The following is a 27,922-nucleotide window of genomic DNA, read 5'->3' as shown; positions in this document are numbered from 1 at the left end:
TCAGCTGTTTAGCAAGACTCACACGCTCGAGCCGCCGATAGATAACACTAATATTGCTTCGCCAACAAGACTCATCCAAGCCCCAAGCTAATGTTTCAAGTAAAAATTAAGACGAACCGGCAGCACCGTGCGTCGAGTGCGAGCTGAAGGATGAAGGCGAAGAAGGCGACAAAGGCTTTGATGGCTTGCAGCTCAAGCTGCACGAAGGCGGTAATGCCCACTCAAGTTAGCGATTGCTCGAACCCTTCCCACCATTTTTGCGATCCTGTCCCGGAATAGCAGCTGGGCCATGGAGCTGAACTCTTGGTCATGAGACTGGAGCCGCTGGGCTAGCAGCAGGTATAGGCTCCCACCCGGCCGATTATCTGCCCAATGCCGTGGCCATGGATGGGTCATCTACCAGCACGATGATTCAATCCCCTGAGAGTCAAAGTCCACCACCAACACTAGAATCGTGCTACGTGTGTTCGGAAGCGGATTCCAGTATCCTCGCCGCATCGATCCCGGGACCGCGGACCACCCCTCTAGCAGCGTCGACTGATCTGAGAGTTCAAGAACAGATTCCACAGAAGGAAGCAGCACCGCAAGAACACGATACGGGCCTTTACAGGCCAAATATCTATGAGCGCAGCATAATAAGTGGTCAGGCCAAAGCACATCTCGGGCACCAATATTCGAACTACCATGCACAGAGCATTCATTTCCATGGCGAACACCATCACGACTCGCCTGCAACTCACGGGAAGGGTGCAGACGGACTGATCGAGCCCAAAGAAGACATCAGGATCAATAAATACTTCGATGTACCCAAGACAGTGCACTCATGTTACGTGGGCAGGGAATCGGAGTCGGAAACGCTTGCTTCAGCGTTCTTTTCCAGAACAGAAGGCGCTCAAACCCAGCAAAGACGCTTCGTTATCAGTGGGGTAGGTGGCTCCGGCAAGACGCAATTCTGTTGTAAATTCGCGCATGACTACCAACAACGGTTCGTGTTGTCAGCCGCACACACAATGAGCATCTACTGACATCTGCGATAGCTATTGGGGCGTCTTCTGGGTGGACGGACGAAGTCACGATCATCTGAAGCAGACCCTAACGCAGAATGTGGCATCGATCGCCGGCGTCGCCAATAACCACAACGCAGCCTTGTCTTGGCTCTGCAATCACCACGATTCGCGATGGCTCTTGATCATCGACAACGCTGATGACCCCGATATGAACCTGTCCGACTATTTCCCAAAAGGTGGCAATGGCAACGTCTTGATCACCACACGTAACCCCGAATTCTCAATTCTGGGCAACGTCGCGCCCAAATGCCTTAAGTTCGCAGGCATGAAAGATAATGAAGCGAGCATGCTGCTACTCAAGACTGCTGACATCGTGCCATCTGCTTGGGAAGAAGTGAAGAAGCACGCTGGTCAGATCGTGAAAACCTTGGGATACCTGGCTTTGGCAATCTCTGTTGCTGGGAGTGCTATACGAAAAGGAGCGTGTAAATTTCAGGATTATCTCACATACTTCAACAACAAGATCAAAGAGAGGCTCCAATACAATAAGCAAACAGGCGCTGTTGATAATTTTGAGCGAGATAGGTAAGTATGCCCACTCTGCATTCTCGCTGGAGGCTGACTGTCAATGTAGGGAAGATAGCGTCGAGGCGACCTTCGATATCAGTCTCAAGGCCATCGAAACAGAAGGCACGCTGGCCTCACGCGACGCACTACAATTTCTCAAGACTTTTGCGTTCCTACACTGCGAGAACGTTCGTTTCGACTTCATCAAGCAGTGCGTGGAATGCGCTGGACGAGAAAAAAGAGCTGAATCCAAGAACAACAGTCTGGTGAAAACTGAACCACGGAGTTGGCGTCGTTGCGCGTTCGAGAAGCTACTATGGCTGCTGACCCTGCCAGAGAAAGCTGCTGTCTCAACCATACTGCCTGATGTGCTTCGACAAGCAAGAGCCAAGCAGAAACTCGACAGCAGAGATGAGGGTCGTGTCCGGGCCGCAATGAGGCAATTGACCCAGTATTCCTTAGTGATGTGGAACGAAAGAACGGACAGCTGGTCGATGCATCCTCTGGTCCACCAATGGGCACGCTTCTCTATCAACTCACAGATAGGAGAACAGCACGTTTGGTGTGAAGCAGCTGCCACACTTGTCTCCAGTTGTGTTCTCATTGGACCAAACGACGAGGAGCTCCTGAAGCAACTACTGCCTCATGTGGACGAAGTCAGAAGATCACAAGAAGATCTTGCAAAACAAATACTGGACAAGCGCTTGGCACGCGTGTCGCTACTACCCATCTTCGACTCCAGCTTTAGTTCACAAAAGGCCAGGATGTACGCCAAGTTCAGCTTGATCTACGCCTATAACGGCCTGTTTGAGAAATCTGAGAAGCTGCAGACTGTTGTGCAACGATTTACTGTGGCAGTTCTTGGCTTCGAAGACTCAAAGACCAGACAGATCACCATGGCTCTTGCGCGCACTTTGTGGCACCTCAGTCGTAGCAACGACGCAGCAAAATTACTGGAAGTTCTGCTGGAAAACTGTAACAGAGTATGCGGAGAAAATCATAGAGACACATACATCGCGAAACTACGACTGGCCGAATCACGAATACAGCAGGGTCGAGTGCCACATGCTAAGCAACTTTGCGAGGAGGCTTTGACTGGGCTCGAGAGACTTGCCGGGCTCGAAGACGAAGAGACTCTGAATACTAAGGACGTCCTGGCGGTCTCAATCATTCTGACTGGTACCCCGAACGCTGTCTCGAAAGCACAGCAGCTTCACCGTGAGACGTGGTCGGTGAGAGAACGTCTCTTGGGACCTGAAGACATCAAAACTCTGGAATCGCGACAATATTACTACACAACAACTTTCTGGATGGGCGATCAAGAGGAACACAAGAAAGCCGCGGATGGTCTGCGAGAGATCATCGACATCAGAAGAAGAAGGCAAGGGCGTGAGCACCCTTTGACTTTGCAAGCCATGCTTTACCTCGCTCGCATCTTAATCGAGATCGGGGAATTCGAAGAGGCTCAAACGGTTTTTGATCAAGGACTGCCAGTCGGAAAAAGAGATTACGGCGAGAACCACATCGCTGTCCTGTTCTGTCGATACCTGTATGCACGCTTAAAGGCTAGACAGGGATTTTGGCGAGAGGCTCGAAACATTCTCATCGACGTCACTGAAAGGCAGAGGACCGCCTTGCAAGGCTGGGGAAGGTATCACTACGATAGAATTGGTGCGCTACTCGAGCTCGCCAGAGCTCATCACGAGCTGGGTGAGCATGAAGAGTGTGATCAGGCCGTGGAAGAAGCTATCCGGGGGTTTGAGAGAATCACCACCAACGTACATCCATGGCATGAGAAGCTTATGGCAGACTGGGAGGGTTGGAAGCGCACGCGATCATCCTTTGCACCAGTGGACCGGTCAGAGTGTGCAAAGGCTCAAGCAGTGCCCTTGTTCCCGCGATCGACCAAGACATGGCCTGAGTAGTAGCGTCCTTGAACATCTGGCGTTGGCTTCTTGCGTAAAGAGGCATGAATTTTGCTTCGACGGGGCTGTCACTGGCAGTGAGATAGTGCTGAATGCTATTCACTTAGTACCACACGGCAAAACTGTCATGATCCCTGTCGCTTCTAGTGAGTCCATATTGCTGCAGTATTCATCGGAATTCCATGGAGTCGCGAGACTGTTATACTGAGGTACAATCGACCATGATGTGTCTGCTGTAAAGGAACAAAAGGATTGATTCGTCGGCTTCCATCCGAGAAGCTTCGGCCTCATGTCGGCCATTCACTCACCGCACGGGCCTCGCCCACAAAACGCGAAAATGCAAAAACATACAACACGAGGTATTCCCACGTAGTCACCTACCGTAGTACTAATCTCGCGGTACAATGCTTGAGTACGGCAGAGCGAACGGGATGCCCTATTGTTCATTGTCCTGTGGTCGTATGTGCTTAGTTAGAAAACTTGTACAATTATATTGCTTGAATTGTCTGACGAGCCCAATGTACACCACAAGCGGCCTCAAATCGACGCTGCTCTGCAAGTCATGGACTTGCGCAGGTGATGGACACGGTGTCTTGTCGCAACTCCAGAAACGCAGCGGCATAGACAGCGTAGGCGATCAATGCCACATTGGACTCTCTGCTTCATGTGCAGGCGACACAGTCTAGTACCTGCCTCCGAGATTTAGTGATATCACGTCGATTCCTTTTGTACTTCCTTCAAGAGCGTGATGTCTACCTTCTTGATACCGGTCTCCAGTCCGTCAATGCTGCTTGCTTCACATCAGGTGTGAGCGCTGGGGGTTCTTGTGGCGCCGCAGGCGATGAAGGATGAACTAACGATGCTTTTGCAAGACTTTCGTACTCTGGATGCTTGCTCTATTGCTCACGATGCCTGCTTTAGTTCACTTGCCGAGTCCAACTGGGCAACTTCAGCTGGGAGGTAGATGGCGACTGTGATGAGGGTCTCCCTTGCTTCTGTCAAGCAGATAGAAGCACGGCATGTGGATCTGACGCCAAGCAGAAGCACAGGTAAAGTCGTGTACTGTAGAGTCAGATGCTTCTAGCTAACGTACTGTTGGCCTTTGAGATCAATGAGCGAGGGCGAGTGGCGTAAGTAGATCAGACCATATTTCGTATCTCGGCTCAGTGGTAGCCCATCTTCAGAAGCCGGGCTCTTCTCAATGCTTGACTCCGACATCCGTACTGATGGCTGTACGTAGTAAACTTCTTACCTAGCTTGAAGCCTTCAGGTGAGTATGGATGAAGGGCGAGTGTACATACAAGACGGCATACGTATGCGAGCATGATACGTACAGCCATTGTATGGGCAACAAAATCCAAATCTTCACCTCATGAGACGTTCACCAAGAAATTGTCGACACCTGAGGCACGAAGGGTCTACTCAGCTTCCGGCACAGGGGCGGCTGATTCAGGCGGTAGTAGACACGTTGCTTGCTGGAGCTCTTTATGCTCATGGGGCTGGCATCGATATTGGCAGCAGGGCTTCCAACAGTGATCGAAGGACTAAGAGAGACAACACTCCGGTCAATCCGATGCCGATGTCAGCTCTGCGGAGCAAGTCTGAGAACTGTCGGTTCCCATGGCGTAGTATCATCAAGTCGGCATACCGGCAACCCGAAAATAAGACGATGGCGCAGCACTCCAATGCAGCTTCAGTTGTTGCCATCGATCTTGCGGCGCGGGGCTGATCGAAGTCTCTCTCTAGGAGGACCATAGCGCCACTAGTGATAGCATTGAGGATGGCAGCGGGGAGAAGGAAAACTACCTCTAACCAGGAGGGACCTTTGTGCTCGGGGTTGGGCTGGTCGCTGTGGCCCTTAGCGATAGTATTGTCCACGTGTTCTGTTTGACCTTTGCATATTTTCTGGTGGATGCTCAAGCAGATACTAGCGCACCAAAGATGGATCGGGCTGACAGCCGGAATCCAGATGCAAGGAGCGGTCAAGGATAGCCCAAGAGATAGAAGGGTAACATGCTCGGCAAGCGCGTAGATTGCGGTGGTCGTTATGCTGTAGCAAAGGACAGAGCAAAAATAACGGCCGTTCGGATTGGCTGGCAGCATGACCCAGACTCCAGGAAAGACACATGCTCGATCCAAGCCGTTGAGCATGTGGATCGTTGTCTGGAGTGCCGAACGATATTCCATGGCTATTTTCGCGAAGGGCGCGGACTCGTGTGTGAAAGTTGCTGGCTAGTTGAATACCTGTGAGCTGAACATGTAGTACACGCACGACGCACTTCTTTTTGGGTAGGAAGTACTATAAAGCACTAGGCCATCAGATCTGCCGGCACGAGTTAAGTTACTCGGATAAATCGGTAGCGTAGGAAGAGGGGAATCCTATCACATGCAAGTCTTAGCTACATAACACGCATAGGTCGCATCGTGAGTGCGGTCGACCAGGCCCTGGGCGCAGTAGTAGCGTCTGTCACCTCGTGGATGTTCACATGTCGACATAGTATTGACTCCTTCCAGATAATCTTCTCAGATGCTGGACCACAGCTACTGGCAGATCTCCGCCACACCCGCTTGGACGCCTATAGTCGTAAAGTGAGCGTAGACGACGAATAAGGAGGCGTGACAGTCCGCCACATATTCCAGCAGTCATGGACAGGGACCTCTTCCTCTGTAGTTCCTGGCTCCTTCCGCCTTGGATGGCGAGATTCGAATCGAGACATATCATCGCTCCATCCAAACGACCAACACCATCGGTCGAGTAGTTCCACAAATTCCCGGGCCGACAACAGCCACCTCTTCAGCCTACTCCCCTCTGCATCGAGAAAGTCCCCTCGTTGTGGTGGAGTCTGAGGCTATAGCTGACGAAGTACCCGTAGGAAGCAAATTATTTCCATGCTCTGCCCTAAGACATTGCGATCCTGGCGTTCAGGCCACTCATAGCGGTGAGGCTCTCGACAACGGAGCGTCAACACCCTCAGAGAGAAGATTGGTCCATTGGAGGTACCGCCATGCAACCCGTTCGTCCGAGAGTACTAGAAGGAAAGCTGGCAGAAAGAAAAGGGTGGAACGTTCGGCTAGACTATCGATGACTACCGCAAACAGCAGACCATCGTGGAGAAATATATACGACAGACAGAAACCCTAGCAGAAGACGAGGAACAGGTTTGCCTCCTCCGCATTGTACCAAGAACAGAACGAAGCTTACCTATCGTAGGAGTTGCTACACGCAGAAGACACCCATCTTCAGACTAAGCACATGGCAGGCCAGTATGTCGAAAACGAAGTCTCGCGAATCCCTGACGTCGGAGTCGTACCGAGCCTGAGGTGGACGACCTGTGGTGGCACCGAAACGGGGTGGCGGCTGTTCGAGCATGCCCTGCCGAGGACGCTCCTCACGGTTGCTTCCCGGTGTCTGCTGGTACTGATTGCGCGCCAATTCTGGGGGGTCTGCCTGATTTCTGGCCCAGGTTGCTGGTCTTCCGCTTCGAAGTCCTCCGGCTCGACGGACTTAATGTGGATGGCTTTTTTTCATTGATCTGTGGCCGTATGTGCTAAAATAACAATCTTTTGCGAATATGTCGCTTCGGATCCTAGCCACAGCATGTCGATGTCGAGCCGCCATGATGACGTCGAGCCAGAAAGACACACTGACTTCTCGCTGTCGCCTAGTATTGTCGTATTGGAGACTTCCTACGACCAGTTGCCGGCCCAGATCCACACGCCGAACATTGCTGGCATACCGACCGAGGATCTATAGGCGCTTCGCGAAGACCGTCTCGAAGGCAGAGCAGAAGTGATCGAGGTCCACAGCATCATCCAGCAGATCAAGATCAGTCCACTCGTGCTCTGCGACTCCAACCATTTTGTACGCCTATGGAACAAGTCAGTCACTCCGGATCACGACGAGAATCGGCGGACGAAGGATTAGCACGGTACTGTAAAAGTCGAAGCGACACGTCTAGAGGGACTGGCCCGGGATCAAGCCCGTGAAGATGGATGGGATCTTCTGCTCGCCAAGGACACCCATCTGCAGACGAAGGAGCTTGCTCAAAACCCGCTGGCTTCTCGCTGTCGCCCGGTAGTATCGTACTGAAGACTTTCCTGCGACCAGGTGCAGGCCTAGATCAATCCGGAGTGCTGCGGAAGTCTCGTTCTGTGCTCATTAACTCCAGAGCCCACGCTCCTCGTGCCACAGCCTGCTCCACTATCTCCGTGGAACGTGTGCTCTTTTCGGCCCTTCCTCCGCATGGGATGTGCGGAGCTGCACCTGGTGTTTCGACGACATCTCAAGGTTCGATCTGGCCAGCAGTACTCCGAGCCTGATCACGTTGCATCGTCCTGAATTGGAGCCGACCATGCTACCCGACCACGAATGCCGAACGAAGAAGTCCTCCGATGAACACGAAGCATTGATAAGCACAATATCCACATCTCGCGGACGCGGTTCTGGTCTTCTGAGAGGGCGTCGTCATTCGTTCTTGAAATCATGAAATGGTCAGCGCATGCACCGGCCAAGACCGTCGATTGCCGGCGGATTGTCGGCTTCATCGCGGTGCCTCCAATGCACGACACATCTCGTCGCGAGCTGCAACTTCCTTCGTGCGCAAGACGTGTGAGCACTGAGCAGCGTGTCACTTGACACTTGTCACTCGTGTGAAAGTTGGGTTGCGGCTGCCGCTCGGCTGGGACATCCGAGGCGAGAAGATCGGCCGAGCAAATCTTCGAAAGCTTGACCAGTCTTTGGCCTCTTGCGTCACTGCTTGTGTTCTCTTCGACGGGCATTGTGGGACATATCGTCCGTGTGTCCGCCGCCGCGGAAGGATTCCACGAGATGACCAGCTCCAACTCCAGTGGGACGCAAGACATATCTGTCATCGCTTTGTGCATAATACATTGCACGGACACCAATACTGCCAAGCCCCGAAAGGTCAACAAACCACTTCATTCCTCCCACAGACGATGACGTTGCGATGGAGACAGTCTCTGTTGACTCCACCGGCTACCGGCTCACCTACGGTATTGGGTCTCGTGCACCATGAACAAATGACGACGGTTGTGTCCAGCCCATCGGTATCCCGGATGGGTCCTTATATGACACTCCATCGCTCCTCCGCGTGGAGACTGGATGTTCATACCGTAAGTTCGGGTTCAACTTCTCTTCCTTCCTACCTTCATTGTGGTTGTTCCCTCTCTGCTGAACGGGCACAACATACACAATGGGCATACTAGGGCTCAAGGGCAAGAAGAAGACGTCTGGTGACGTTACGCCAAGGCAGGATGGAGGTCCGTCTCCAGTAAGAGATGTGAATGAGAAGCCGTTTGGGGCTGGGGGTCACGATGATATTGAGAAGAGAGATATGGACAACTCCAAGGTCACAGTCTTTCGAGGATACACACTCGCCGTCGCAGCTATTGTATCGATCGGTGGATTTATCTTTGGTTATGGTGAGTTGGGACAAGCACGTTTCAACCACAGCGCATGGGCTGACAGCACTTCTTAGACACTGGTCAGATCTCAGGCTTTTTGGAGATGAAGGACTTCCTCGGCCGTTTCCACAATCGCGGAGACACTGACACAACCTGGGCTTTCACTGATGCAGTCTCCGGAACAATCGTCGGTCTTCTCAGCATTGGTACGCTCTTTGGCGCACTGTGCTCCGCTCCAATCGCAGACAGATTCGGCCGCAAGATCTGCATCATCTTCTGGAACATCATCTTCTGCGTGGGAGTCGTCATCCAGATTGCCGCTACAGACAAATGGTACCAGGTTGCGTTAGGTCGATGGGTTGCCGGTCTGGGAGTTGGCGGTCTGTCAGTCCTGACGCCTATGTATCAGTCCGAGTCAGCGCCTCGCCAGATTCGAGGATCTATGGTCGGGACGTACCAGCTATTCATTACCCTCGGCATCTTCACCGCATACGCCATCAACTACGGCACCGAGGCCAAGCAGACAACAACCGTGAACGGACAGGAAGTCTTGGTAGGCAGATCACCAACGCTGGCAAGCTCTGCACAATGGCGCATCCCAATGGGCGTGGGCTTCATCTTCCCACTCTGCATGGTTCTCGGAATCGTGTTCCTACCGGAATCGCCTCGATGGGACTACCGCAACGGCAACATCGAGCGAGCCCGCAAATCGATTGCTCGAGCCTACGGCGTCAGCGAAAACCACTGGGAGGTCCACCGCGAGATGAAGGAAATCAAGGAGAAGTACGACGCTGAGTTCGCTGGTGGCGGCAAGCACGTTTGGTACGAGATCTTCACAGGACCACGGATGGCATACAGAGTCATGCTGGGTGTTACTCTCCAGGCTCTCCAACAGGTAAGCACTGAAGGGTAGAAGGCATCGTCTGTCTCAGACATGTCTGGCACCATCCGCTAAGACATTACCACGTGGGTCTCGAGTATAGCTAACACCCTTCTGTTTGGCAGCTTACAGGAGCGAACTTTTTTTTCTACTATGGGACAACGATCTTCCAGGCCACTGGACTGGACAACAGCTTCGTCACCTCCATGATTCTGGGAGCTGTCAACTTCGTCATGACGTTTCCTGGTCTTTTGGTTGTTGAGAAGCTTGGACGACGACGTGCGCTGATGTGGGGTGCAGGCTGGATGTTCACGTGCTTCATGGTCTTCAGCTCTGTTGGTCACTTCTCGCTCGATCGTGCTACTCCAACGAACACACCAACCGCTGGAACCGTCATGATCGTCTTCGCCTGTCTCTTCATCGCAGGTTATGCCATGACTTGGGGTCCAGTTATCTGGGTCGTTGTCGGTGAGCTGTTCCCAACAAGATACCGAACCATGTGCATGGGTATCAGCTCAGCCTCCAACTGGATCTGGAACTTCCTCATCTCGTAAGTTGTGTCACATCATCAGCTTCATACATCACTAACACTTCCTCTAGCTTCTTCTCCCCCTTTATCACCTCCGCCATCGACTTCCGCTACGGCTACATCTTCGCCGCATGCTCCTTCGCCGCAATCCCGTTCGTCTACTTCTTCCTCATGGAACACCAAGGTCGCTCTCTCGAGGAGATTGACACAATGTACATCACACACGTCCCACCACGCAAGAGCAGCAAATGGGTTGCACCAGAGGGTGAGGACCTTGTGACAGCCGATGCTCTCTACCTTACGCCAGGTGCACGAGATATCCGTAAGGCGGATGCGGCTGGTATGGAGAGCACACAACAGAGGGAGACGATCCCAGACCATGCGGTGCCGGATGTGTCAGGCAACGAGATACCGGAGAGTTCGGGGGTGAGGGGGCATTCGGTCACGCAAGTGCCGCAGGTGCAGCGATATTGAGCGGATATATTCATTGTTGTACTTGATGTTGTTGCTTGGTAGAGATATGCAATGTCTTGTTCCAGTCACGTGCAGCTTGCAGCCACATTCACCCTGCATCTGCCAACTTCAGCTTGTCATCAACACTAATATTCAAATATCATATCCCATCTCATCGGACATGTGAAAGCCATGTTCAATGCCGACCATGTCGGACTCAAGACGCAACACCTCGCCGCAAGTCGTCGTGTCCACATCAGTGGCGGCGACCGAGCCGTCCAAAGCAACCCCCAATATGCAGGATACCAAGTCGACAGCAAGTGATAGTACTAGCATCCAAGACCTCCCAGAAGAACTCCTGGAGCACATAATCTCCTACGTCCTCATCAACCCCAGCCCCATCACCCTCCGCGAACCCCAAGAACGCCGCTGGGCCAAAGAGCTCGGAGATCTCCGCAGCGACTCTCCTGGCCCGAATCGCAGGAAAGGCAAGCGACGCCCAGCAATGCGCAAGTCACCACTCCTCAGAGTGCTCCTGGTCTGCAAAGCTTTCTACTTCGCTGGCTTCAACTGTTATTACAGCAAGAATACCTTCCGCTTCGACGGCGTCGCCCATTTACAGGCTTGCAAAGCACGGTTCACTGTGCTGCATAAAGCGGGTATTCGAAGAGTTCTACTGGAGCTGGAATGGATTGATACAAGTCCGCCGTCGAGACTGATGAGTATCAAGGAATTGAGCCTAAAGGAGAGTCAACCACTGGGCGGAGATCCTTTTGAGGAGTTTCGGAGGCTCGACGTAGTGTGTATTAGATGCTCACATACAGGTCCAGGGTGGTATAAACTGGCCTCGGTATCTGGGGCAAGGGCGGCGAAGACCCAGATCGAGGAGAGGATTGGGGAAGTATGGGGTAGCTGCAGACATGTGATGGTGTTTAGGTATCCTAAGGATTGGGGCATATTGCCGAACAGGTGAGATGCCAGCTGTCATGGGTCTACGGGCGAGGATGCGATAAGTTCATCTGGAACGCTACCGACTACCTAGACGCCTGCGAGAAGCCAGCCACCGAAGCGCTTTCTCGTGCTTCTGGGCACGGATCGGCTTCCTCTTACGACCACCTGCCGCTCTCGGGTGGCTACTCGAGTCTCCTGCATACTCCGGTATCCTCGTATCAGTAGCGGTATAACCTTGCGAGATGCCCTGATACTCAGCGATGCGATCTGCATCCCAAGCCTCTTTTGGATGCCTTGCTTCCTCGGGTGACGGCAGCGGCACGAAAGACTCGACGACTACCTGGCTGTACCTTGGAGGCGCTTCGCTTATGGACAGACGACAGTCATACTCGTCGGACAGCATTTCCGCGAGCTCAGTGTCGCGCTGCATCTTGTCTTCGAATGACACAGAGTATGCGTCGGATGTACCCGCGTTGCTCGTGTGCACATCGACTACTTCAGGTCAGCATCTCATCGGTCTCTTGGAGCGGCATGCTACGCACATTGTGTCGGATGATCTTCTTCGCTGGACTCGAGGCGCTCGAGTAGCGCCTGTGCTCGACTACAGAGGTCGTCAAGGTCGATCTCCATAGCTTGTGCTTGGTATGGTGCTCATGCAGACATACAATCCGAATGAACCATCGACTGAACGTACGATGAACGTATGAGTGGCAGACCTCGTCGAGCGATTGCGAGTCAAGGCGAGACGGGCATCTAGAGCAGCATTCGGATTCATTGCGACTTGCAGCAAACATGCTGGCGCATGAGTGAATGCAAATTGCTGGCAAAGTGAATGCTTGACGTAAAGTCGACCATTCAGCTACTTAACACGGCATACACCAGATTCACAACAATCCCGCCAAGCAGCATACATCATCACTACAAAGCTCTGGCCTTCAGGACTTCCCTTGGTATACGGCTCACGATCTCCCCATCCCAATGGATTCACAGCTGGACTCGCAATGGCATTCTCATCAACACACGCAGCGACAGCAGCTCGAGTCTCGTCAGCCCATTTGAGCATATCTGGCGTCGCCTATCGAAGTCAGCATCAGACCGTCGAAAACATCGTCACTACTTTACTCACCACCTTCTCCCTCTGCCATCCCATCTCACCCTCCAACATGGCAACCCTGTAAATCGCCGCCGTAATTCCCGCACTCCCACTAATCTCCCCAAACCACGTGCTATCATCCCAATAATTCCTCAAAAGTCCCCTCCCATCCCTCGGTGCCCTCTGCACAGCTATAGCAAGGATCTCCCCAATCCAACTCATCAACCTCTTCTGCATCACTACTTCCCCCTTCGTAGAACCCCAGTACACAATCGTAGCCAGAACCCTCACCATTCCCAGAAGAACCCATGCATTGCCTGTACTCCATACTCCCAGATCTTCTCGTTCTCCTCGCGGCGACTGGGTCATGATATGGCGCCACGCGCCCTTCATGTCGCCCGCCTGGACTTGCAGAACGGAGCGGTAGAGAGCGATTTGCTCTACGACTTCTCTCATAATCTCCAGGTTCTGCTGTTGTGCAGCATAGTACGCCATGAATGGTGGTGCCATAGCGATGAAGTCGGTCCAGAGCTCTACACTTTCCTCACGATGCGAGATGGCACCGTTCGACCACCGCGGCGCTGCCAGTAGAGAATCATATTGCCGCTGCGTTGCGACGAGGTATCGAGGGTCCGTCTGGCCAATGAGTAGGGCTGAGACGCCGAGAGAAGCCGGGTCGCCTGTTGCGCCGTCGCCATCGATGAGGGTGGAGGTGTTGAGGCGGATGTGTTGTGCTGCATAGTCAAGGCTTGGGACATCTTGGTATGGTACTTTGGGGATTATACCGTGGGGAAAGGCATAGTGAGAGTAGGCTGTAAGATCTGGGCTGTAAAGCTCTAGGAGGGCTTGGGAGAGGGTTCCGTATTCCCAGCTGTGGGTTGAGAGCTTCTGGGCCTGAGAGGCGACGAGGAGAGGATCGAAGCCGATGTCTACATCGCAGCGAGGTGAGGTGGCAAGGGCGATGTGGTTGAGCAGGGTGGCGACAATGGTGATGGTGGGGACGGTGTACATGGCGATTGATGTCGAAGGTAAGATTTGTGGGTCTCAACGGTACAGGCGGGCGACCTAGGTCTTCGCCAATCTGTTCGTCAATATAGAAAGACCAATCTGCGCTATATCCGGTACGAAGGGTTTCTTGAAGTCGTGTCGGTGAGCAACGCGAGTCAATCGTTCGGAGTAGCATCATCCATGATCAGAGAGTAAAGTTCGGGAAGACAGGGAACAGGCAGCTTTGAAGCGCCTAGCGCAGTCTTCATGCAGCACTGAACTCTGAATGCCCTAGCTTGGCACTTTGGCCATAGCATATCTGGCGTAACGTCCTACAACGCCTCGCTATGCTCAGCGCCAGCACAGCGTCTCCACCTCACCAACTCTCCCCCACCTCTCCCACCCCAACCTCCAACTCATCCCTAAACCACTCCTGCCTAAACTCCCCCCTCTCCTCCTTCCCACCCACCAGCATCTCCGTCGTCTCGCCCTCACCCAAGTCCCCATAACCATCAAACTCCACCTCAAACGCCTCCCTCCGCTCCTCCACACTCTCATACCTCATACTCAACCTCCACGCCCCCGTCACCTTCTCCCAGAATTCCTCGCTCGTCTCCTCAGGCTCGCTATCCATGTCCAAGCCGGAGGTGAACGCGTCTTGGCGGCTGTAGGAGAGAGTGTCGTACCAGGTGGGGTCGAGGTAGGCGGAGGTGACGGCTTTGTTGAGACCAGCGCCTTCGGCTGAGCGCTTTCGCTTGGTCGTTGGAGGGCGGGAGTTGTAGCGATCGATTTGAGAGGAGCGCTGACGCTCTTCAATCCACCAGCGCGGTTCCATGTTATGAAGGCGAATGTGAGAGTGGAGGGGATCGGTACCGCCGAAGGTGCTGCCGTTGATTATTTTAATGCCGGAGTCGTTGATGGCGATGGGCTGTTCGAACTGGCAGGAGTCTTTTCTCGTATGTTCAATATTACGTTCGAAAGTCTCCTTGTCGATCTCGAGAATCTCATCGTCGTCATCCTCGCCGCTCTTGTAGGCGCTCGGGAGAGAGGTCGCAGGTGAGGTTGGGGCTGTGGTGGCGGTCTGATAGCCCTCGGAGAAGACGGACATCGCTCGCTCTCTGCCGTCACCGGTGCTGGCAGAGCTGGTACGGACGCGGTTCAAGTCCATGTTGATTGGATCTCTTGCGCTTCTGAGGTGTATTTGGTCTTGCTATGTGGAATGTTGGTTGAAGGCCAGGTGAGCCTGTGGTATATGATTGCCGAAATTTAAGCAGTGTAGTAAGATGTCGAGAGCTCGTTGAGGCGAGGGCGCCTAGATATTGTCGTCGTTCAAGCCATCGACTATACTGCTGTGTCTTGAACTTGAACCGTAGTTGAAGGTGCTGGTGGTCTCTTTACCGTGCTGTAAATGTCGTGATGTCGATGCCGTGCTTCGAGCGTGTGGTGGTGCGCCGTGCTCGCCGGTGGTTGGCGTATTGTTTGTGGCAAGTGACTGCTCGCGGAGAGGTAAGCTATGTGACTTCAGACGCTGGAGCACAAGGCAACCATCAGTGAAGCGTGCGTCGTACTTCAAGCCATCGAATAAAGCATTGTGACTTCAACAGCGGCAGTTGAAGATGTTGTTGATGTCTTCACCACGTGGTACAAAGCTTGCAATATTGCCGTGAACGTGCGGTGGTGCTCAAGGTGAGAGATGTGTTGTTTGTCGTAGGTCGATCAGTGAAGAGGTAAGCCATATGCCTCCAAACGGCGGGACAAGCTCCCGGCGCTAGACTCGGCGCCAGCCGTCTATCAGCAAGGATCAGTGAAGGCGTGTGATCACTCTCGTCCTTCGGTCCAATCTCACTGGCACATTGGGGGCAAACGCCATTTCTTTGCAGTGACCAGTCTGTTATGCATGTCTCAGGTTCTCTACAGTCTCCCATATGCAAATCTTCTCAATGCCTCTTGTCAACGCCGTTCTCATCGCCATATCAGACCACCGTGTACAACATAACGCTCAAATATCATGAACAGTCCACCAGTTCCAGAGTTCAGAGCTGCACATCGTTGTTCAACAGCCTGACCTCCTCGCCAGGTTTGAAAGCAGGAAGTCCGATATATGGGCAGCCATCGCACCGGAACGCATCACCCAAAGCACAGTTGCCACACGAGCCAACTTTGCCTTGCACGGTAAAGTCGACCTCGGTCAGATCATTGGAAGTCAGCTTTGCCAGGTTGGCATCTGCCTCCTGGCGCTTAGCCTTGTCCTCAGCTTCGATACGCTGCGCCAGTCCGCAAGTGCAGTCTTTGCAGGCGCGCCGCCTCTTCGTGTTAGGCTTGCATGCTTCGGCTGGTGGATATTAGCATAGTCCATGAGGTGTGGGTAATCATACTTACGGATCACAAGCGGTCTCTGCCTGTCTTGCTCCGTCAACAAGGTATCCGGATCGATCCTCTCCGCACTCGCCAATGCCTCATCATCCGGGAACTCATCATCATCGTCATCATATCCAACGTCCAAGTCGTCCATGCTGTTTACAAAGCCCACGCCAGCTGGTGTGACTTGCACAACACCATTCGTGCCACTCTGCGCAAGCACCCCACTCCCAGTCGAGATATCCTGTGACTTCCTCTTACTCGTATTCACAGCCTCGACCTCGTTCCCCGACACAGCTGCCGCATTCGCCTTCTTCTTCTTTCCGAAATTCAACTTCACGGTCTGCGGCGCTGCACTCCTATCTGCCTTGACCATACTATCACCCTCCTTCTCCAACCCCGCCAAAATCGCCTCCGTCATCTGCGACCCCGCAAACGCACCCCCTTGACTCTGCAATCTTCCACCAGTCTTCAGCGCCTGCACTATCCTCCCCATGACATCCCGTTTTAGCAACCTCTCGCTCTCTTGCATCGTGCGATCGACATCAGTGAGGATCAGGATGACATCGTAGGTAGCGGCAGGCAGAGCAACCAAGCCAGCGGCGAGGCGATCGAGCATCTGGATGTCTGTGGCATTGCGGTCGTAGGCTGCTGCGACGTTGGTGAGAGTGTCGGGGTGGGATGCGACGGAGGGTGGTGCGAGGAGGAGCGTTCGGGGAGTCGCGTGTGGTTTGACGGCGGGCGCTTCAAAGTCCATGCTGTCGAAGTCGGGCGTGTTGTCGATGACGACGGCGGGGGCCATGGTGGGCGAAATGCCTGTGGTTGTGAGGTTGATTGTTTGCTTCCTGGAATTGATTGTTATGTGAAGCAAAGTACACAGTTGTGAGTGGTTTTTGCGTAGATGGATAAGTAGAAGTTGTCGCGCTGGAGAAGTTGTGCTGACTGTTCGTCGCCGAGAAAGTGGGATGCATCCTTGAGCGATGACGGAGGGCAAAAAGAGGGTTCAGTACAGACGCATGTGACTGGCCAATGCAGACCGTAGCGTCTTGGCTTATCATGGGTCGACTATTTCTTACCACTTCTGCATTCACTTTCCCTCTTGAGGCATCGATGCCGCCCCAGAACGCCGAGGAGTCACAAGATGGCGGAGATGCCGCAGCTTCTTCAGTTGTTTGCTGCCCAAACTCGGACAATCGACCATGGTATCACACCCTGCGCTGAGGCCTGTATTCGTCTACACTTCACACAGCATTGTGTTCCCGGAAGTCATTCATATGGACCTTTTCTCAGACGTGTCTTCATGTGAAACAAAGTTTTTGTATCTAGCCTGCAAGCTACGAGACTCCAGGCTGACTCAAAATCTGACTGACTTGGCTAGCTACCTGCCCTGCGTCCTCTCGAACCGTGACATGCAACGCGGCGTCCCAGGAGCGCGCATCTCAAGCAGTCTGAAGCCCCCGACATCTACCGTGCCAGTCTAATGGCTTCATGGCACTTCGAGGGAGGCATCCACAGCCATCTGCAGCATCGCCTCATCCAGTGCAGCCATGTCTTCGCCAGAAGCCTCGTCCTCGTCCTCCTCGTCCTCATCCTCTTCTCCTTTACCAGCGTGGTATCGACCGGGTATGGTGACCTCGAACATGGGGGTGTCCAAGAAGTCATCGAGCTTCTTTTGCTCGCCGGCTTCTTTCTGCTTGTCCTTGCCCTCGTCCTGAACGCCTTTGATGCTGTCCACCTTGCCGCCCTCGGTCTGGCCGTCCTTATCGTCGTCTTGGTCGGCGACAGCGTGACCAAAATGCTCCAACTTCTTCATCTCCTTCTCCACATCCGGAATAAGATCCAGCACAATCGCCATCGACTCCGCATCGTCATCAAGCCACTCGCCCACGGGGGCTGTCAGCATAATCTTTGCCACACGACTGTAAAGCACCGACGCTCGCTCCGCGAGGCGCTTCTTCTGCGCGATGAGAAACTGGTAGTAGGTCTTCATGCCCTCCGAACGAATCAGACGACAGACTCGAAGTGCAGGAGGCTCAGCACTCAACCTCCTGAATGCCTCCTTCTCCTTGAGAACTCGCGCATGCATCTTCAGGGCGTCCTCACCTTCGGAAGAGTAGGAGAGCATGGTGTCCATGGCATCCTGGCGCTTGGTCCAGTTGTCGATCATGGCATACTCGTAGATGATGAGGCGTACCTCTGGGGGAATTCTCAGGAGTGGTCGTGTGCTGTTCTGCTGGGTCTTCTGAACGGCGGCAGCTTCGGCGGCGATCTTGCGATCACGGCGCTTGTTGGCCTTGTGGCGTTGTGAGCGGCTCATCCAGCCAGGGGGATGTGGCTGCTTAGGTGTGATGAAGGTGCGCCAGTGATAGTCGGATTCTGAAGTGACTCTGAGATCTTCTGCGATACCCGGTATGCCAGTGCCGAAGTCGGTAACCCCCATCTTGCCGACGATGCACACCTTGCCGTCACCGGAGCGCCTGGTCTGTTGAGCCATGGCTTGGAGTTCTGCTTCTGTGGTGGAAAAGTCGATGTAGAGGTGGGATGGTAGGTGTTCTGTCGAGATGTCCCGTGGGTCTGACCTGTGCGTGGTTGATGGCAAGCTGTTTTGCGTCGATGTTGGAGTTAACGTCTGGCGCACGCAAGTCCTGTTGAGCTTGACAGGCGCAGTGTGTGAGTCAAGTGTGACTTGTCACTGCGACTAATGAGACCCGTGGTGCTGTTGATTGGAGGACTGTTGTGTGGTGTGTTTGCTTGTCTGTGGCAAGAGAAGGTTAAAGTCGCGACTCAAGTCTTCTTAAGCAACAAAGTGACACAAGCTTAGCGTCTCTGCGTTTGTAGAGCACGGTCCAAATGACGTGACGAATAATGCCCCGTCATGGCTTCGATCACATGTGCGCGCGTAGTGAGCCTCAAGAGCATAGGCATCGATGACTTCCCAAGGTGGACCGTCCTTTGGAGGCGCCATTCGCGGCCGAATGTGGTTGATAAATCGACTTGGTTACACAGACTGTTGAAGCTCGCAACACCAGCGCTGCAGCGGACAAATAGCTGACTTGTAGTTCTACGAAGACTCTAGTTGAGCCCAGTGACACCTCCCTTCTCCAATCCAACCTCCATCAAGCTCATAGCACTTCCTTCAGGCCTTGCTGTGGATATGATCACCAGGTCCCTGTCCACACTGGTAAAAAGCCTCTGCCATTCGCTCTTGCTGCGTTCTTTGCCGTTAAGAACATGCTTCATGAGCAAGTCCGAGCCACGAATCGTGCGGTCCAGGGACTCAGGCAGTGCTCCAGGCTCTGGTAGCACCATGTCCATGACGAGCATCTTTGCTCCACTCTTGAGAGCTGGCAATAGGTTATGGATAATCTTGACTGAGAACTTGTCTGACCAATCGTGCAGAATCCGTCGGAGCAGATAGATTTTCTTGTGGGCAATGGCTTTCGGGAGCGGTGCAAAGAAGTCGCAGGCCACGAAGTGGAGACGCGGCATCGATGGGATCGAGGCCGTTCCCGTCGCGATTGTTCCTTCTCGGTCAGCAGCGTAGACTTGCAGATTGTCGTAAGCATTTGCCAATGCGAGTCCAAGATCCCCAGTCCCTCCACCAATATCTACCGTTTCGTCCACATTATGCCAGTCATAAGCTTCCACAGCATGTCTCAAGTTATACAGAGGCTGCTTGTTGTCGTACTCCATCATGTCGCTGAAGGCCTTTGCCCATTCCTCGTAGTTGGGCCCAGATCGACTTGCGAACACATGGACATTAGTGTCGTATGCGACATTCCACGGACTGTGAGTTGACTCTTCACTGTTTGGCCATTTCTCTTGAGCTTCGATCAGCTTTGTGCAGGCGCGAGCCGTGTCCTCCACGTTCAAATACACCAGAGCTCTCAAGCCAGTGTCGGTGACCAGCGCTGCTGATGACACAGTGTGAGAGACATGTCCTGGGACGAGTTCCTGGAAGATCAAGTCATGCGTGCAGAAGCGAATCATGCGCTCAAGGAACGATTGGTCTACGTTGCGTGCCTTTGCAATGTCGACATACGATGTCCCGTGCTTGAGATCGACCGCCTCCGGGATGCGGTGATGCATGACCCAGCGTATAGCCGAAAGACTCAAAACCTGCTCACAGATTAGTTGTGGACGTGTCAATGGCCTGCGCTATACTTGCACTCCATGCCAGATCATGAAGATGCCCATCGGGTCCAGCGACGACGCGGCTCAGAATCTCCGCAGTCTCGGACAAACTCTGACGAGCAGCATCAACTCGAGGTGGCACGTTTGCAGGCCATTTCACTGTCAAGGACGGTGACGGGAGGTGGGAAGCATCCAGCCATTTTCTGGTAATGTCGGCCTCGTGGGTCAGAGAGTCGAGGAGCTCGTGGACAGCACACGGGCGTTGCCCCAGGAGTCTGAACGGGACACAAAGTTGAGATTCTGTGTGCCCGCTACCTCTGCAGCCATGGCTCGCATCTTATAGCTGCCGGGTACTTGGGATCGAGCGTGGCATCAGCCCGATGATGCATCGAGCGGTAGACCTACCATACGGAGCGGTCTCGATGGCGAGCAGGACCCGAGAGCTGCGGCACTGCAGTCCTGTCGTGTTCTACACATCAGTAGGATGCAACCACAAGAGCTCGCAATGATGCCATGGCGCTGCATATGCGGGTCGATGAAAGGGTGGGGTCGGAGTTTCGGAGACTTCCTCTTTTGCCAAGCATCGCCAGAGCAACACGAAGTCGACGCCGACCAGCCCAGCCCTCGACCTGTTCGGCCATACTGCAGCTTACACGATGCACTGCTGTGTGTCCCGGCGTTTCGGAAGCTACGAATGATCATTGCACACATTGGTCGTTGCATGATGCATGCACACCGCGACTCCTACCGGATCCTCAAGATAACAGCTTTCATAAGCTGGCGGCTGCATTGGCTTGTCGAACAGCCCTTGGATCAGAGAAAGAGCCGGTACAGGAACGTGCGACGTGCGATCAAGTGATATGACCCCAACGAGGATGGCGGCATGCAGCGGTACACAACTTATCGTTGGAGGCATACCAGCCACCGATTACTCTCATCCAAACCCACCATACCAGCTTTACCACCAGAGGCCGTGCCTCAACGCACAGGAAAGAGCCCGATATGTGATGGCATGGCACGATAAGCAGCTGAAGAGCCACGTCTCCAGCCTTTGTGTGCCCTAGCCCAAGCGGCATACAGCTTGGCGATGACAGAGTAGGATCTATGGCCGACGGTGCTCGGGTCATATATTCATCAAGGCCTGCCTTTGCATAGCATAGCATATTGCGGCTACTGGCTTTTGGAAAGTCTGATCTCCCATTGTATGCCGACTTGCGTTTGTCATCTACCCTTGCGGCAGATCCTACCTGCCTCGATTGTTCCAACGCCGAACATACGCCAAACAACAGTCTGTGTGCCACAGCTAGTCTAACCTCGACCAAGGCCCGAAAATGCATCTAGATGATGCTACTGCCAACGTGCCAGCTCAGCCCGGTCCTCGAGCAAAAGGTTCTGACCAAGCTCATGTCTACTTCTTCTCGGGCGAGATACCACAAGGTGATCCCGAGGGTGACATGGCTGAGGTCTTCAGAAAAGTTCGGACTTTGAGTCATGCTGCAGGCAACGAAGATCTTGGGAGGTTCCTTCGGCAAGCTACGAATGCTATCCGGGAAGAGATATTCGAGCTTCCCAAGAACGTTCAGGACACTCTTCCCTGGGTAGGCAACATTCTAGACTGGACACATCATGTAGTTGCACTACGAAACACAGGAATCGGCGGAAGCATAGACCGAGCCCTCGCTTGTGTTTACCAGATGTCTCTGGTTCTCGTGTCAGTATCCCACTGCTCCGCCGGACTGGACACTTTGCTGACGAGCATTTCAAGGGAGCAACCATCAATTCCCTTAACAATCCGGCATGAGGCCTGGCAGACATGCTTGTTGGGAAAGGGCATTGGCCTGCTGACTGCGGCATGTCTTGGTCTCGCGAAAAGCCACGGCGAGCTGGCATATCTTGCAGCGATCGTTGTTCGCATAGCTTTCAGGACTGGTCTCATGGTGGATCGTGTATCTGGAAGTGTCGAAGCTCCCGATCATTCATCTCCTTCGTCGAAAGCCTGGCTTGCTTGTGTTCACGGTCTGACAGAGCAGGCAGTACAATGCGAAGTCGACAAGTACAACACTGCGCAGGTAAGCATCGTCTCTATCGAATAAGGTGTTGTGCTGTCTAAACCGACTATCCAGAACCTGCCTCTATATCGTGCGGCCTTTATCTGCAATACCACAGAGAGCTCCGTCAGCGTATCGGGACCGCCTTCGACAATCAAAGGACTCATCGCAGCACTGAAGAAGTCCACCAAAAGTAGATGTGTGCCTATGCCAAAGATTCAAGGAGCAACTCATGCCGACCACCTCTACACATTTCGCGACGCAGAATGGATCGTCCCGGCCATCGACTTGCAGTCATCATTACACACTCGACTCGTGCTTCCCACCACTGGGCTTGTGCCCGCGGGAACGAAGGCTACTGAACTATTTCGTATGATAGTCGACCAGGATCTCTCCGCAAAGCAAATCAAATCGGAAGTCGATGTCGACGCTGTCGAGGGTGTGTTGACCTCTCTGGGAGCTGCGCGGTGCACGATATATACGGTCAGGCGTTTCAGCCATGCCGATGAATTCAGATCTCGCCTACGGTCTCGAATGCCCAGCCTCGAATTGACTGACGTGGAAATGTCTCCCTCTCTTGCAACGAGACCGAATATCAACAATACCAAAGCCTGTAGGCCCTCACATTCCAAGATCGCAGTCGTCGGCATGTCTTGCCGCTTTCCGGACGGCGCAGACGATGTCAATAAGTTCTGGAATCTACTCGCAGAGGGCCGTGATGCGCATCGCACGATACCAGCAGACCGCTTCGATGCACAAACTCACGTGGATCACACTGGGCAAACTCGCAATACCTCGAAGACTCCCTACGGCTGCTTTATCAACGAGCCAGGCCTATTTGATGCTGCGTTCCTCTCCATGTCACGACGCGAGGCAGAGCAGACTGATCCGATGCATCGTCTGGCATTAGCGACTGCTCACGAAGCTTTGGAGCATGCTGGCTACACTGCCGGTAGCAGCAGGATATCCGCGCATCGTGTTGGCACGTTCTACGGTCAGGCCAGCGATGATTACCGTGAAGCAAACTCGAATCAGCATGTCGGCACATATTACATACCGGGAGGATGGTGAGCTTTTGCACCAGGTAAGCTGTGGGAATCTCTGAGTAGCATAACGCACCGCAAGTGGTGCTGTTTCGCACGTGGGCCATGTTGTATCGACCGCATAATAAGACTGACGCTGAGTAGGCCGCATCAACTACTTCAACAAGTTCTCGGGGCCTAGCTTCAGTTGCGACACGGCATGCAGCTCCAGTTTAGCTACCTTGCAGCTGGCATGTACATCACTCTGGGCAGACGATGCCGATATGCTGGTGGTCGGTGGACTCAATGTCTTGACCAATTGCGATGTTTACGCAGGCTTGAGCCATGGACACTTCTTGTCCAAGACTGGTGGTTGCAAAACTTGGGACAAGGTATGTGCCAGTTGGTCAGGCGGCCATATTCCTGATGAAGACGCAATAGACCGTTTGAAGGCTGATAAATGTTCGTTTTAACAGGGAGCTGACGGGTACTGTCGAGCTGATGGTGTAGGCTCAGTCGTTCTGAACAGGCTTGAAGATGCTGAAGCTGATAATGACAACGTCCTCGGTATCATCCTCTCGGCAGCCACCAACCACTCCGCCGAAGCAGTCTCGATCACGCATCCACACACGGCCTCTCAGGCAGAACTCTATCGCCAGGTCATCTGGCGGGCCGGCCTAGATGCTCGCGATGTCGGCTACGTCGAGTTCCACGGAACAGGAACGCAATCTGGGGACGCCACAGAGTTGGCGGCAGTAACAAGCGTATTTGCTCCATCGGTGCGTCCACGATCTCTTGCTCAGCCGCTCTACATTGACTCAGTGAAGGCAAACGTCGGTCATGGAGAAGCTGCAGCTGGGATTATGGCTCTCATCAAGTCGCTCCTGGTTCTACAGAAAGGTACCATTCCTCCTCATGTCGGAATCAAAACAGAACTTTCTATGCACTTTCCTGTCGATGCAGAAAAGAGAAATCTCCACATACCCTGGAAGCCAACTGCCTGGCCGAAGAAAGAATCTGGCAAACGAACCGTGATCATCAACAACTTCGGTGCGGCTGGCGGCAACACAACCGTAGCGATGGAAGAAGCCGATCAACGGGAACGTACAGAGACCGACGACCGTACACTACACCTCGTCACTGTGTCTGCAAAGTCAAGACCGTCTTTGGAAGGCAACCTCTCGCAACTCCTGGAGTGGGTTCAGAACAATGCGTCATCACAATTATGCGATGTCGCATACACGACCACTGCTCGCAAAGCTCATCATCCCCTACGTACAACATTTCTCATTCGAGATCTGTATGAGCTCAAGCGTAATCTGGAGTCACGACTTAGCACTCTCGACGAAGTCGTTGTAGTCCCTACGAAACAGCCTCCGATTGTCTTCGCGTACACTGGTCAAGGCGTATGCTACACTGGTCTCGGTGCAGATCTATACCACAGGTCTGACAGCTTCCGCCGTGATGTCGAGTTCCTCAATGATCTTGGCATGAGCATGGAACTACCTTCCGTACTCAGCAGTATTGACGGAAGCTCCACGTTCTCCAATGATCTACCTTCGCCGGTGATACACCTGGCCATCGTTGTGATCGAGATCGCGTTGACCTGGTACTGGCGGAGCCTCGGAACCCAACCTCAATCGGTGATAGGACACAGCCTCGGAGAACTTGCTGCATTGAATGCGGCAGGCGTACTGTCGACAGCGGATACACTTTTCATCGCTGGGAAACGTGCACAGTTGCTTGACCGAGTACTGACTCGTGACACTCATGGGATGGTAGCTGCATTTGCTTCCTTAAGGGAGATCGACGACGCCCTTCAGAGAATCCCATACAACCTTGGGCTTTACAATAGTCCCAAATGTCACGTGCTGACAGGACCCGCGGCCGAAATTGGTATTATAGCAGAACGACTGAAGCTCCGAGGCATACAGACACACCGACTCAACATACCGTATGCATTCCACAGCAGTCAGATGGACTTGGTCATGGAAGGGTTGACCGAGATCATTCGTGGAGTACAGTTTCAGCCCTCGAAGCTGCCCACCATCTCTCCTCAAACTGGTCAAGTCGTCCCGGCGGGAAGTCGAGAGATCCAGGCTCGATATGTGATCAACGCTATTCGAGACCCTGTCCACTACTACGATGCTCTTAATACTGCAAGGGACTCTGGACTGGTCACACCCGACACCCTGTGGCTTGAAGTTGGCCCTCATCCTGTGTGTACGAATTATGTCAAGAATACACTGGAGACTGACAAAGCATTTCCATCACTCCAGCGTAACGAGTGCAACTGGACGACAGTCACCACTGCGCTCGCTGCGATGCACAGAGATGGCGTCAGTATAGATTGGCGACAGTTTCACCGTCCTTTCGAGAGTGGCCTCCGCCTCGCGGAGCTTCCTCACTATGCTTGGAATAACCAGACCTACTGGATCCAATACGAGGGAGATTGGCTACTTACCAAGAGCCGCAGCACCTTGCCTACAGTCGAGGCACCCGCCACGCTGGAGACTAGGACATCGTCGAGTTTGCACAGTATTATCTCTGCGTGCGTCAAAGAGGGCATTTTCCGCGTTGAGGCGAGAACCAACGTCATTGATCCTGGTCTACTTCAAGTGGTTGAAGGACATGCCATGAACAGTGTAGGCGTGGTATCCTCAGTAGGTATACCCTCAAAGTAAAATAGACATTCCAGGCTGATGATCGCAGTATGTTCACACCGACATGGCGCTCGCTGCAGCACACCATCTTTTGCAGGCATCTGGCTATTCCAATCCGCCGACTACCATATCGGTCAGCGATCTATTGTATCACGATCCCGTCTGCGCCCAAGCCAGCCTCAGCCAGCCTCAGATTGTCGAAACCACAGCACAAGCCACATCTACTGCGAGGGAAGTCGATGTTGAATTCTATCGCCCAGGCAGCGAAAAGTCATACGCGCATTGCAGGGTCTCGGTCTGCGATGACACTGCACGCATCAGAGAACGACAAGCAGGAACTCAGACTGTGTCGTCGCGGATTGCATTCTTGCGTGAGTCCGTAGCTTCAGGCACAGCGGACAAGATCTCCGGGCGATTAGCCTACCGACTTTTTGCCAACCTCGTCGAGCACGGCGAGGTATACCGGAACATGACGAGTGTAGTCATGCAAGGCTCCGAAGCATTTGCCGAGGTCACTTTGCCTGAGGCCCATGGACACTGGCACCTGGCAGCCCATTGGGCAGATGCCTTGATCTCGCTGCCAGGCTTCGTACTCAACGGTGGAGATGTGTTTGACACGAAGGAATTTTTCTACATCACGCCTGGGTGGGATCGCATGACCTTTGCAAGGCAGTTGCATGCGGGTGAGAAGCTTGTCAGCTATGTGAAGGTTGAGCAATCATCCGAGCAAGGCTGCTATCTGGGCGACGTCTTTATCTTCGATGCGGTTGGCACTTTGGTCGGCTTCGTGGAGCGAGTTCTGTACCGGCGCTGGCCGAGAGTAATGTTGGACAGATTCTTCTTTCCGCCAGATCGTGGCCCGCCTGCGAAGTCTCAGGAGAATGCTCAACGTCAGAAAGATCAAATCGCTGTCAACGGAATCAAAGCTGGAAATGCCGAAACCTCGCCTAAGACACCGGGCACGGCGACCGCATACGTCAACGTTAACCACGAGCCTGACAAAGAGGCAGAACCACATACAAATGGCAACTGGGTGACTGCTCAGTCGATCATAGCGGAGGAGATTGGAAGTGAGATCTCCGAGCTCGCCGACAGTGCTCACATCGCTGACCTTGGCATTGACTCGCTTATGTCTCTAGTCATATCGCAGCGACTTCGTGAGGCGCTGGGTGTTGAAATTCGAGATGCGTTTTTCATAGAGGTGAATACTGTTGGGGAGCTTAGGGAGTTGATTGGATGCATTTGATAACGGTTCATGAGATGATGGAACCATGTGTCGTCTTTCCAACCATAGCAGGGTCGAAGGCTACAACCTCGATGCCCGCCATTTGACGGCGACGAACGATATGCACCGTGATCAGAGGAAGCCAGCGCCTTCATGCCTTCATCGTATGGCGGCGCTCTACTGGGCCGTTCGCCAAAGAGGCACTCGGTCGGAACCGCGATATCTCCAATTTAGTCGCCATCACCAAAGATCCAGAAGATGAACGAGCATATCTCGGCTTGATTCGCGAAGTGAACCATTTCCTGAGCTACGTTCGAGCGCTAGTCGTACCGTAGGGAGCTTGCGACCGGAGGTCAACGACGTCAGCGAGAGCAGTATTGCGAAGGCAATGGCGAGCGTGCGATATTGGGCTCGAGGAGGATGCCAAGCTGAGCTGTGATTGGTCGTAATTCAAAACCGGATATACCTTAGGCACGCCGCACAACAACGTGTCTTCAGTCTTCACGACTATAGTCGCAATATCGCATGCTCAGCTCGTCGCTTCGCGGTACCATAGCGGGTCTCACGCGCTACAGCACATTTTGTAGTCTCAATCTCGTCTGGTAATAGGTCCATGTGTTGAGGCGTTCGGCTTGAGATGAACAGCCTGCTGGTTC

At 53.4% G+C, this 27,922-nt stretch overlaps 9 protein-coding genes across 9 annotated transcripts; 4 read left to right on the top strand and 5 right to left on the bottom strand.

Annotated features, from left to right (window-relative positions):
- Positions 1-383: 383 nt before the first annotated feature.
- On the top strand, positions 384-3,499 carry CLAFUR5_13917 (uncharacterized protein; the record flags this gene model as incomplete). The annotated part of the gene is made up of 3 exons (XM_047913065.1): positions 384-985; positions 1,038-1,592; positions 1,642-3,499. The coding sequence occupies 3 exons, from the start codon at positions 384-386 to the stop codon at positions 3,497-3,499; spliced, it is 3,015 nt and encodes a 1,004-aa protein (XP_047768753.1).
- A 5,213-nt stretch (positions 3,500-8,712) lies between these two features.
- CLAFUR5_13916 (High-affinity fructose transporter ght6) lies at positions 8,713-10,806 on the top strand (the record flags this gene model as incomplete). The annotated part of the gene is made up of 4 exons (XM_047913064.1): positions 8,713-8,941; positions 8,998-9,818; positions 9,929-10,353; positions 10,404-10,806. The coding sequence occupies 4 exons, from the start codon at positions 8,713-8,715 to the stop codon at positions 10,804-10,806; spliced, it is 1,878 nt and encodes a 625-aa protein (XP_047768752.1).
- A 187-nt stretch (positions 10,807-10,993) lies between these two features.
- Positions 10,994-11,758, top strand: CLAFUR5_13915 (uncharacterized protein; the record flags this gene model as incomplete). Its single annotated transcript, XM_047913063.1, has 1 exon — positions 10,994-11,758. One exon carries the CDS (start codon positions 10,994-10,996, stop codon positions 11,756-11,758), a length of 765 nt encoding a protein of 254 aa, XP_047768751.1.
- Positions 11,759-12,595: 837 nt separating this feature from the next.
- On the bottom strand, positions 12,596-13,840 carry CLAFUR5_13914 (uncharacterized protein; the record flags this gene model as incomplete). Its single annotated transcript, XM_047913062.1, has 2 exons — positions 12,596-12,811; positions 12,863-13,840. The coding sequence occupies 2 exons, from the start codon at positions 13,838-13,840 to the stop codon at positions 12,596-12,598; spliced, it is 1,194 nt and encodes a 397-aa protein (XP_047768750.1).
- Positions 13,841-14,192: 352 nt separating this feature from the next.
- On the bottom strand, positions 14,193-14,984 carry CLAFUR5_13913 (uncharacterized protein; the record flags this gene model as incomplete). The annotated part of the gene is made up of 1 exon (XM_047913061.1): positions 14,193-14,984. The coding sequence occupies one exon, from the start codon at positions 14,982-14,984 to the stop codon at positions 14,193-14,195; it is 792 nt and encodes a 263-aa protein (XP_047768749.1).
- An 865-nt stretch (positions 14,985-15,849) lies between these two features.
- On the bottom strand, positions 15,850-16,976 carry CLAFUR5_13912 (Fe-S cluster assembly protein dre2; the record flags this gene model as incomplete). The annotated part of the gene is made up of 2 exons (XM_047913060.1): positions 15,850-16,148; positions 16,196-16,976. 2 exons carry the CDS (start codon positions 16,974-16,976, stop codon positions 15,850-15,852), a joined length of 1,080 nt encoding a protein of 359 aa, XP_047768748.1.
- Positions 16,977-17,660: 684 nt separating this feature from the next.
- CLAFUR5_13911 (uncharacterized protein) lies at positions 17,661-18,668 on the bottom strand (the record flags this gene model as incomplete). Its single annotated transcript, XM_047913059.1, has 1 exon — positions 17,661-18,668. One exon carries the CDS (start codon positions 18,666-18,668, stop codon positions 17,661-17,663), a length of 1,008 nt encoding a protein of 335 aa, XP_047768747.1.
- Positions 18,669-19,246: 578 nt separating this feature from the next.
- On the bottom strand, positions 19,247-20,263 carry CLAFUR5_13910 (O-methyltransferase AMT9; the record flags this gene model as incomplete). Its single annotated transcript, XM_047913058.1, has 1 exon — positions 19,247-20,263. The coding sequence occupies one exon, from the start codon at positions 20,261-20,263 to the stop codon at positions 19,247-19,249; it is 1,017 nt and encodes a 338-aa protein (XP_047768746.1).
- A 1,376-nt stretch (positions 20,264-21,639) lies between these two features.
- On the top strand, positions 21,640-27,287 carry CLAFUR5_13909 (Non-reducing polyketide synthase PKS19; the record flags this gene model as incomplete). The annotated part of the gene is made up of 6 exons (XM_047913057.1): positions 21,640-22,019; positions 22,074-22,377; positions 22,432-23,371; positions 23,544-23,770; positions 23,855-26,041; positions 26,091-27,287. 6 exons carry the CDS (start codon positions 21,640-21,642, stop codon positions 27,285-27,287), a joined length of 5,235 nt encoding a protein of 1,744 aa, XP_047769113.1.
- Between the last annotated feature and the right edge of the window lie 635 nt (positions 27,288-27,922).

This window comes from Fulvia fulva, chromosome 12 (genome assembly GCF_020509005.1).
Source record: "Fulvia fulva chromosome 12, complete sequence".
NCBI lineage: Eukaryota > Fungi > Ascomycota > Dothideomycetes > Mycosphaerellales > Mycosphaerellaceae > Fulvia > Fulvia fulva.
This window is presented reverse-complemented; position numbering and strand designations above follow the sequence as displayed.